The sequence below is a fragment of the Garra rufa genome, chromosome 19 (assembly GCF_049309525.1).
Source record: "Garra rufa chromosome 19, GarRuf1.0, whole genome shotgun sequence".
Lineage (NCBI taxonomy): Eukaryota > Metazoa > Chordata > Actinopteri > Cypriniformes > Cyprinidae > Garra > Garra rufa.
Window position 1 is genome coordinate 26029984 of NC_133379.1, and position 12241 is coordinate 26042224.

The window sequence follows — 12241 nt, forward strand, 5'->3', positions numbered from 1 at the left end:
TGTTTTGTTGTGAATGAATCAGTAAATCAAGCTGAACTTCTGCTTGACAAGCGCTATGTCAGCTACACGCTGTTAATTCCGGAGGCAGTTTGTTTTGGCAGTACCTTTATGAATCCACATCCTCTGGACACTCGGGGAAAAAGATGAAGCATTCCAGTATGTCTTTGACCCAGATTTCAGACTTCACAAAGGGCTGCAGAGCGAGTCGCAGCATGAATGCGTTAAAGATAAAACAGCTTTGGAAAATATCTGGAATGTGGCAGTAGGGCTAGACAAGCTTTTGTCTTTTGTATGTGTGTTTTCTAGTTGGAATGTGTCTAAGTCAAGATGTAACAGACATGCAGCTCATTGCATGCTTCGGTATTCATAAAAATAACGTAGGGATCATGCTATCAATATCAATATTGCACACACACACACACACACACACACACACACACACTGGTTTACATGTTTTATGGGGACATTCCATAGGCGTAATGGTTTTTATACTGTACAAACCGTATTTTCTATCGCCCTACACCTACCCCACACCTAAACCTAGCCCTCACAGGAGATTGTGCAAAGTTTTACTTCCTCAAAAAAATTCATTGTGCATGATTTATAAGCCTGTTTCCTCATGGGGACCTGAGAAATGTCCCCACAAGGTCAAAATTTACTGGTATTCCTATCCTTGTGGGGACATTTGGTCCCCACAACGTGATGAATACCAGGTACACACACACACACACACACACACACACACACACACAGATTAATTATACTTAATATAATATTGTCATTTCCCCCATTTTCCCATATTTTTACATTTAGACAGATTCATCTTGCACATAGTGGCAAGCTCAACATGCTGCAACTTAAGAAAACACATGCAAATAGAAAAAGCATCAGCAAATTAAGAAAACATCTATATCAGTTTGACAACACATGCTGCAAATTCTCACAATACAGAAACTCGCTGCAAATAGCATACTCACAGCACAACCAAATACTAAAACACATTGCAAATAATCGCAACACAACCAAATACTGGAACATGCTGCAGATACTTGCAACACAACCAAATACATAAATGTGCTGCAACCCCCCCCCCCCCCCCAGAAACATACTGCAAATACTCAGAAATGCTCTGCAAAAAAACAGAAACGCTCTGCAAATACTCACAACACAAACACAGAAACGTGCTACAAACACTTGCAACACAATCAAATACTAAAACACATCGCAAATTCTCACAACACAACCAAATACAGGAACATGCTGCAGATACTTGCAACACAACCAAATACAGAAATGTGCTGCAACCCCCCCCCCCCCTCAGAAACATACTGCAAATACTCAGAAATGCTCTGCAAAAAAACAGAAACGCTCTGCAAATACTCACAACACAAACAAATACAGGAACATGCTGCAAAAACTTTCAACACAACCAAATACAGAAAACACAAAAACACAAAAATCCCAGAAAACCCCAGAAACAAATACTCACAACATGACCAAATGCAGAAGTGAGCTGCAAATACTCACAACACAACCAAATAGAAACATGCTTCAAATACTCACAATACAACCAAATAGAAACGTGCGGCAAATACTCACAACACAACCAAATAGAAACATGCTTCAAATACTCACAAAACAACCAAATAGAAACGTGCGGCAAATACTCACAACACAACCAAATAGAAACATGCTTCAAATACTCACAAAACAACCAAATAGAAACGTGCGGCATATACTCACAACACAACCAAATACAGAAACACACTGCAGAAAAACCCACAGAAACATGCTGCAAATACTCATAGCAATGCAGAAACCCAATACAAATACTTGCAACACAACCAAATAAAGATTCCAGCCCAAAAAAAAACCAAAACATGCATGCAAAAACTCACAATACAAATAGAAACGTGCTGCAAATACTCACGATTCAAAATAGACTGCAAGAAACGTGCTACAAATACATGCAACACAACCAAATACAGAAACATGCTGCAAATATTCATTACACAACCTAATGGAAACGTATTGCAAATACTCACAACACAACCAAATAGAAATGTGCTGCAAAAAAAAAAAAGAAACCTGCTGCAAATACTCACAACACAACCAAATACAGAAACACATTGCAGAAAACCCCCAAAGAAACGTGCTGCAAATACTTGCAACACAACCAAATACAGATAAAGCGCAAAAAAAACAAAACATGCTGCAAATACTCACAATACAAATAGAAATGCACTGCAAATACTCGCAAAGCAACCAAATGGAAACGAGCTGCAAATACTCACAATTCAACCAAATAGAAGCGAGCTGCAAGAAACCTGTTTGTGTAGCACAATACTTGCTACACAACCAAATACAGAAATGCGCTGCAAATACTGTCATGTTAGGGGCAAAAGGAAGGGTCTGGGTCCAGGTGCAGGGAAAGGATATTTATTAATTAAACAAATAAACAAACAAAGCAAAAGGCCAACACGGCACAAAACTAAACATAAACTGAAACACAAAATAACAAAATCCAGAACACGTTCAAAATCCAGGAATCTTCAAGAACACAACATAACACACAGGACAGAAGACAATGCAGCCATGAAGCAGGAGTGAAAGGTGAGAGTTTTTAAAGACCAGATAATAGTGAACAGCTGTGAGTGAATTAGTGTTAATGACAAAGACAGGTGAATGCAATCAGGAAGTGCAGTGTAGGGAAGGGAAAACAGCAACCCCAAGTGGCTGAGGGAGGCCCCACAGCCCAGATCATGACAAATGCTCACAATTCAACCAAATAGAAGTGTGCTGCAAGAAACGTGCTACAAATACATGCAACACAACCAAATACAGAAACACGCTGCAAATATTCATAACACAACCTAATGGAAATGTGCTGCAAATACTCGCTACGCAATCAAATATAGAAATGTGCTGCAAATATAGAAATGTGCTGCAAATACTCACAACACAACCAAATATAAACTCTCTGCAAATACTTGCAAAACAACCAAATACAGAACCAGGCAGCAAAAAACAAACCCAGAAATGCACTGAAAATACTCACAACACAAATATAGAAAATCGCTACAAATACTTGCAGCACAACCAAATAGAAATGCGCTGCAAATACTCAACAACACATCTAAATACTAAAATGCATTGTCAGTATTAGCAGCATATGTTGTCAAACTGGTGTTTTCTTAATTTGTTGTAGTTGTTTTCTATTTGAATGTTTTTTCACTGTACTTGCCACCATTTAACACTCACTTAAAGTTAATATTAAATAAAATGGATAAATGTAATCTTTAGCAAATCTCAAAATTAATATCCTTTTTTAAAACTGTTTATTATGATGATGTTGTGATGCCAAAATCACTTTTAGATTTGTTTTAATTTAGTGTTTTATTTGCAATTTATTTAGACAAAATGTTATACAAAATTGGCCATTTATTGTTTATTTGCCATAACATGGAAAAATGATCAGTTTATTGATATTGGCTAAAATTGGCATCATAAATCATTATAACACTATTGTGCAAAAGAGGTTTTGAAGGCATCATGAAATCAGACACTGGTATGTCTGGCTTAAATATTTACATATTTCCCTTTGACAGTCTCCTTAAATTTGTCATGTTGTTTTAGTTATTGAGAGTTAGTGATAGTGTATAGCTGACTGTTAATAGAAAATTCAGAGCACAAAAGATGAAGAATGTGCCATTGGAATGCAAGATCTTGAGTATGAGCAATAGACTGTAGGAGTGAAGTCTAAGCCAGACATGTCGTGAGTGAGTGTGGCAACACTGGGCTTTGTTATGGAAATGTGTCTTATTGTTTCATTCTCTTTGCTGTTTCCTGTCCCAGCGAGTACAGGATGTTTAAACTGCAGTGTACCCTTACGGAAGTGTGTTTATAGATTCAGAGTTTGTAGATTTATTGTGTAGGTAGGCTAACTAATTCTCTCTAGGCTCAAGTTTTTGTCCTCCCTGTCTCCAGGGCACAAGACAGGTTTACCTCTCAGTAATGAGTGTGTGAATTGTGTGTAACAGGATTAGACCTCTATTTCATTATTGAAAAGCCATGGCCTTTCTCAAGGTGTTGGGTGGCAGTGTTTCAATTGGTATTGTTAGCGTAAGAGCAGAGGTGAGTGTTTGTATTGATAGCTGACAGAAGATAACATTTCAGTACATTTTGTGGTTGTTTGGCTACACTCTCCTCTCAAGCAGTGAAAGTAGAATCAATCCATTCACTGTCATTCTGCACCCTGGCTCTCATTAATAAGTAATAATTGCGGACTGAAGCGAGTCAACTGAGCTGACCTTGACATGACGGCAACATCGTCACCCCGGATGTTTGGAGTTTAAAATTCCACCAAGCCCGCAAAGTTGATCCTCAGACCTCAAATAGCTAACTAGATATATGACCTGTAAACCATGTTTAGAAAGTGTCAAGGCTCTGAGGGGAGTCTAATAGATCATGGGGGTGGAGGGAACCTTTATTTTCACTCCAGGCTTCCTTAGGTGAACCCCTACAGGGCAGTTGGTTTCGCCACTGACCTACCTAACCTGTTTTCATTACTTATTAACTCTTTCAAGAAGAGGAACTTCTGCTGATCATTTAGAGATGTTTTAAAACATTTTACACATATTGTGTTGCTAACATGCACAATAGAGATCTCTCATACCCATTTTTACGTCTACAATTGAAAGCATTTTCTAAAACAGGTTGTTGTATGAGCAAAATGATTGGTGTTTATCAGGCATGTGATTGGCTAAGGACAAAAAAGCAGGAAAATATACTAAGACAAATCCAAATACAAGTAAGTTAATGTTAATGCAGCTTAAACATCCTGCCATAGTGGAAAATCACTCAAAATCGATCATCTAATCAATCGACAACAAAGTCAAATTAGTAACTTATAGGTTATGTATAGACACAAGCAATAATACATACCCAGATCATCCAATCCGGCGATGTTCTTGTCATGATACCACTGTAGCGCGAGAGCGACTGAGGTAACTTACACTGCGCAGCAAGCTTGATTGACAGGTGATCTGACCAATCATACTTCGCCATCCGCCATTTGCGAACGATCGCAAATACGTGACATAGGTCACATTTTCAGGTCGAAAAATCCGGAATTCCGGATTAATCCGGAAAAATCACATCCCTGGTTTATTTAATAAGAAGCCCTCCACCTCCACAGCTCCACCTGTATAGATCTGCTAGAGGGTTCTTTCATATATATGTGCAGCAGCGGTATTTCTTACGTGCTTACAGCAGCATTTCTGTGGATTTATTAGCAGTAGCAAGTCTTAATACTCTGTAGCAGATCTATTCCACCAAACACATTAACATTGTCATATACAGTTGAGGTCAAAAGTTTACATACACCTTGCAGAATCTGCAAAATGTTCATTGTTTTACCTAAATAAAAGGGATCATACAAAATGCAAGTTATTTTTATTTAGTACTGACCTGAGTAAGATATTTCACATAAAATACGTTTACATATAGTCCACAAGAGAAAATAATGACCCTGTTCGAAAGTTTACATACACTTGATTCTTAATACTGTTGTTACCTGAATGATCCACAGCTGTGTGCTTTTTTTGTTTAGTGATAGTTGTTCATGAGTCCCTTGTTTGTCCTAAACAGTTAAACTGCCAGCCGTTCTTCAGAAAAATCCTTTAGGTCCTACAAATTCTTTGGTTTTTCAGCATTTTTGTGTATTTGAACCCTTTCCAACAATGACTGTATTATTTTGAGATCCATCTTTTCACACTGAGGACAACTGAGGGACTCATATGCAACTATTACAGATGGTTCAACTGTGGATTATTTAGGTAACAACACAGTAGTAAGAATCAAGTGTATGCAAACTTTTGAACAGTGTCATTTTTATACATTCAGCTACTATTTTTGTGGACTCTTGTGGACCATATGTAAACATCTTTATGTGAAATATCTTATTCAGGTCAGTACTAAATAAAAAGTAACATGCATTTTGTTTGATCCCTCTTATTTTGGTAAAATAATTATAATATTTTTTTGCAGATTGTGCAAGGTGTATGTAAACTTTTGACCTCAACTTTACATTACCATGATAAACTTAACAGAAATAACAGAAAACTGTAGACTTCAAGTAGGAATAAAGAAGTATTCTGTGACTCAGACACTCACAAAGGAAAAAAAAAAAGTCTGCAGAAGTCATTGTTCTCCGCGCAGGCCTTGATACCTCATCATGGTTCATGGCTCTTGTGTTTTATCCATAAACCTCCTAGCAATTCTTGCTTACTAGTAGGTCTCGTTGTACTGTGGTATTGACTTGAAGCTTTTGCTGGGGAGTGCAGTTTACCTTTTAAGGACCTGATAATGCACCTCAGAGAGCAAGAACGAACTAAAAAAAAAAAACTGTGATGCAGAAATGGAGAGTCTGGCAGAGGAACAAACAGGCCTAAGTGCAAAAACGCACCTGGAAATGTTATTCAGGCCAAAAGTCAAGAAGGATGGATGATTCTTACATTTCGATGCCAGAAATGACTGCATTCCAACACACATTAGCAGCACTATGACCAAGACTAGAGGAGGAACAAGTAATAATGAATGAATCAGCAGGAACACTCACCTTTATTCCGTGTAATTCCCATAAAGGAACTGCTGACTAATTTCCTAATCTATGTCTACAGTAGACACATGGAGAATTAGCAACAAGACCTTTCATAATTGTGTGCTAATGTCACATAACTCTGGTTACTAGTTTATTGGCCTTGTTTTGGCCTTCACCTTTCAGCTGAGTGGCTAAGTTCAGTCTAGTGGAATTCCTCCTTCCTTATTTAGAACGAAGAGAGCAGAAAATCAATAGGGCTAATGGCGTAAGTGCTATACCAGTCGGGCCGCTGTGCTAAGGGCATCTAATGTGATGCCATAATGTAAACGGTTATTTTAAGTATTAAAATACACAGATATTCTTTTCACAAGAAATTTTCACATTTTCCTAATCTAATTATACATAATTTCTCTGAAAGTTTCATCATTAAGCTTCATGGCATAATTTAATTCCCTTCTGGTTGGGAGACGTTTCACTGTGGCGCCTTGAGGAAAAAAAAGCAGGTCAGCCTGTGGCTGTCTATTGTTAAAACCAGATAAAACCTGATGTTATTAGTAGGCTGATGCATTATTACATCATTAATACGGATCAGAATATTTATAGTTTATTTGTAGTCTTTGGGGGGATAGGTGTGTCATTGCATTAAATCAAATTTTTTTTTTTTTTACATTAAGCAGCATTTAGAAAGATTTTGAGGTGAATTGGAGGGAAACAGACTTTATCCACAAACAGACTATGCTTCTAATTTGGTGAAATAATACGTAATAATTTAAGTGTTGCTTTAAGTCCTTGTGAAATCAAAATTGACAATTAATTTTATATGGAATATTGCAGTGTCTGGGACACAACAATGATCCAAAAATCCAAGTATTTCCCAATTGGCAAAAATTAAGTCCCGTCCTAAATTTTTTCTTATTCGAGAAGCCACTGCACTCCAAAAACCGTCAAAATATAGCAGAAAAGATCACAATTTCCAATTCATGCCTATTTTAAGTGTCTGAAAACTTTTTGTATTCAGTTTCCTTTCAAACATTTGACAAGTAACATCTTATATCCACTGTATAGAAATCATTTTAATGTTGAGATATTCAGAAGTAATATTTCTTTTATCTTTATTGGTTTCCTACTCCTTTTGAGTAATGAAAATGAGATGCACTGGGATCTGATCAAATCAAAAACATTTGTGACCCTGGACCTCAAAACCAGTCATGAGTAACACTGGCATATCTGTAGCAATAGCCAACAATACATTGTATGTATATGCCAAAAATCATTAGGATATTAAGTAAAGATCATGTTCCATGAGATATTTTGTACATTTTATTACTGTAAATATATCAAAACTTAATTTTTGATTAGTAATATGCATTGCTAAGAACTTCATTTGAACAACATCAGCATTTTGATTATTTCAGATTTTCAAATAGTTGTATCTCGGCCAAATATTGTCCTAACAACACATACATCAATGGAAATATTAGTTATTTATCTTTCAGATGATGTATAAATCTCAATTTCAAACAATTGACCCTTATGACTGGTTTTGTGGTTCAGGGCCACATTTTGGCTTTTTGTCGCAAAGTGAATTTAAAGTCACATGGAAGCACTGTGCAGATGCCTGCGGTCTATAATCTCTTGGACGGACACATGATGTAATGCTTTGTCTTCCTGCGGTTGGTCTGATCCCCTTAAGTACTACGAACGTGCCCATTTGCTTACTGACTTGCTGACAAGCACACTGGAATCCTTCATTAAAGGTCTCTATTTATAGACAAGGATGGCTCTCCTGTCAATTCAGGCTGCTTAGGCTGTACTTCATGCACTTGATTTTGTACCATAGATGTTAAGAGACTTCATCGTCATCAAGTTTTGCGTCTCCATGAGCTGTTATAATCTACTTAATAAAGACATACAGATTCTTTTCTACAGTATTGTGGAAACTGGTATTGGTTCTTCAGAGGATCAATGAGTTTTTAAATGGTAAATAAAATAAGCTTTAATATCTTCAGCTCTTATTGTGTTTTTCAAGCTGATTTATTGGGCACAGAAAGAGTTCTTATAAAACCCAGATAAAAGCTTGTTAAACGGCGCCATCTTGTGGTAGATTTTGAGATGCTCCTATAAAACATTCTATGAGAAAATGTGGATATAAATGCAATGATATTTCATATAAGGATGGGAATAGTAATAAACAAACAAACATTTGTGTCAATAATTCGATATCTAGTCACCATTGTCAACAGGAAAGCTTTGTGTGAGTCCATATGTAAACATCAGCTTGAAAAACGACTTGAATGAGGGAAAGAACTACAATCCCATAAGCATTGTGAATGACATAATCAAAAAATAACCTCTTTGTTGGTGGAGATTTGTGATAGTAATGTTAAGCAGTTTGTCTCTAAGAAAAGTTAAAATAAAGTTGGCAAATACAGTTGAGGTCAGAAGTTTACATACACCTTGCAGAATCTGCAAAATGGTAATTATTTGAACTAAATAAGAGAGATGATACAAAATGCATGTTATTTTTTATTTAGTACTGACCTGAATAAGATATTTCACATAAAAGACATTTACATATAGTCCACAAGACAAAATAATAGTTGAATTTATAAAAATGACCGTGTTCAAAAGTTTACATACACGTGATTCTTAATACTGTGTTGTTACCTGAATGATCCACAGCTGTTTATTTATTTTATTTTTTATTGTTTAGTAATAGTTGTTCATGAGTTCCTTGTTTGTCCTGAACAGTTAAGCTACCCGCTGTTCTTCGGAAAAATCCTTCAGGTCTCACAAATTCTCTGGTTTTTCAGCATGTTTGTGTATTTGAGCCCTTTCCAACAATGACTGTATTGTTTTGACACTATGATTTTTCACATGTGTGGGTTGAAAACTTCAGGGTAAATTTAACTTATTTTATTTTCTGGGAAACAACTATCTTCCGTAGCTTCTGAAGGGCAGTACTAAATGAAAAAAAAAAGATATCTAAGCAAAATAAGCTAAATGTACACATCTTCTGTTTAAAAGTTTACACCCCCGGCTCTTAACGCATTGTTTTTCCTTCTAAAACATCAGTGAGCATTTGAACCTTCTGTAATAGTTGCAAATGAGTCCTCAGTGTGATAAAAAAACATCTCAAAATAATAGGTCATTGTTTGAAAGGGTTCAAATACAAAAAAATGTTACAAAACGAAAGAAATTGTGGGACCTGAATGATTTTTCTGAAGAACAGTAGGCAGTTTAACTGTTCAGGACAAATAAGGGACTCATGAACAACTATCACTAAACAAAAAAACAGAGGAAGATATGAATCATGCCTTTGTGGCAGTTTTTCTGGTGATTACGGGATAATACAGGATATCTTCACCTGGTTGTCAAAAGCAAAATTGCACAAAATTCATATATTTTGAGAGAAAGTGTGGCATGCTAGAGAAAAAACAGGCTCTATTTTTGGAGTCAGCACCCCAAAATTGATAGGAAACAAGTGTTGAATTTCATTCAACAAATGAGAGCTATTATTTATTAAGTGATTCTGCAATTTGAGCACTAAAAAGTCATTTTAAATTTTAGAGAGCTGTAATACCTGTAAAATGTTATATTATTTAACCCCAGTGAAATTTATCTTTCTGTTCCATTACAGGTGAGCTGTTAAGCCAGCCCCGACCTGAAGGACTTACTGAGATCATCTGCCCCAAGAATGGCTCGGAGCGAGTCAACGTGGCGCTTGTTTACCCTCCAACCCCGACTGTGGTCAGCCCCAGTCATAAATGACATTAACTTCACCTGCACTTTCCTGCCTGTGAATGACCTCCACAAATCGCTGCACCTCTTTTCCCTGTATCTTATATCACACACGTACACACACACAAGTATACGTGTGTGTTTGTGCGCGCAAAAGCGTGCGTTTTCTTGTTGCCTCTGTCCTTCATCCCACATCTGAGGGGGTTGATGGACCACTGGATATCCAACAAGTGCAAAGAAGGTTCATAACGAAAGCTTGCCATTGGGAAGCCGTCATATCAGGACATACAGGTATATTGTTTTGAAGCTTTGGGTAATTCAATCAATCTCTTATTTGAGATCTACAGATTTTTTCTCATTACTGTTTTGTTCTCCTCTTTTTCAGGTGTTCAGCTCCGACTGCCAACACACGATGAACTGAAAGTATTACACACTGTTGCACTGACATCCTGTTTTTGTCTATGTACACCTAAAGCTTTTTCAGTCACCCTGAGCCTTCCTCGACGCTTAAAGCCTTTCAGTTCAACATGAGATCAGCCGTTTCTTCTGCAAGTTCTTGGAAGTTCCCATTTGTTGCATCTCTTGGACTGAAACTACACCTTGTGCTGCTGGGTGCTGAGTGGTTAAGCTGACAAAAAAATGGAAGCGAAAGGACACCGTTTCCCTTCAGACTTTGATTAGCGAGGATAGATGTTAAATTGATGCTTTAAATGATGTTGTACTTTAAATGCATGCCTTTAAAGGATTGCAAAATGACATACGTGGATAAATGCACTAGCCCAGGCCTCTTGAGAGGTTTAGTCTTATCGAAAATGAAAGGACAGAATCGTTGGGCATAAATCTTTAGATGTATTTATTGGGTTTCCTGCTCACAGACAAAAACTGTGTTCGTTTTGGATAGAGATAAGCAGACATTTCAAATGATTTTAGTGAATTGTGCAGCCAAAGATATGAAAATGTTTTGCTGAACCACTGACACAAGCTTCTATCTATCTATCTATCTATCTATCTATCTATCTATCTATCTATCTATCTATCTATCTATCTATCTATCTATCTATCTATCTATCTATCTATCTATCTATCTATCTATCTATCTGTCAATCTGTCAATCTGTCTGTCTGTCTGTCTGTCTGTTCATTCGTTTTTTCTTTCTTTCAGTCTATGCATAGTTTTATACCCACATACACTTGCTTATACAGATAATCATACTCCAAAGCATGACGGATATTATTTTAAGCACGTCAATACAAATATCAGCCATCTGGAAGATTGTCACATTCTTGCACATGTTCGAAATTTCCTACAAGATGCTGTTTTGGATACATATGAGCAGAAATATTGATGTACAGTCACGGATGTACAGAAATGGTACAATAATTCAGCCAAGGATGTTTTCTCACTCTGGAGGTGAACTGTGTACGCATATCTGGTTATTTCATAAATATTTAATTCACTAAACATGCTCTTTAAAAGCAGTGTCTGAATCATATTGTACATATTTATCTAAAAAGTGCACATTAGGACAAAAGAAGCAAGATTTTTTTTTTATAAGAACTGATTCATACTTAGAAACTATTGTGCATTGTTTCAATGTTTCTTTTTGGAGAGGGGAGAATCTGCAATACGTGTTTTGTGAACAGGTGAAAAACTTTTGTACATAATATTTTATTTTTGTAAGCTAACAAGCTGTCACCAGTATCCCACATTATCTACTGTGCATTGTGCATGGCTACTGTGCTCAATGTAAAATTCACAAACTGTTTTCTAAGTTATAAAGAAGTTATTCTTTCTCATTGTAGGACCACAGAAACACCAAATATAAAGGCTGGTTTCCATGTTGTTGTACTGTTGTTTCCTTTCTTCCTCATAACATTACACTTTTGCCAAATGGCCAAA

The 12241-nt window shown here is 36.6% G+C and overlaps 1 protein-coding gene across 1 annotated transcript in view; it reads left to right on the plus strand.

The window, feature by feature from the left end:
- mfhas1 (multifunctional ROCO family signaling regulator 1) overlaps nucleotides 1-12184 on the plus strand; it is a 33062-nt gene extending 20878 nt beyond the window's left edge. Inside the window, exons 2-3 of the mRNA XM_073824456.1 lie at nucleotides 10242-10633; nucleotides 10728-12184. Of these exons, the coding sequence (XP_073680557.1) occupies nucleotides 10242-10372 (131 nt within the window). The 3' untranslated portion in view covers nucleotides 10373-10633; nucleotides 10728-12184. The remainder of the gene's footprint in view (nucleotides 1-10241; nucleotides 10634-10727) is intronic.
- Nucleotides 12185-12241: the final 57 nt, after the last annotated feature.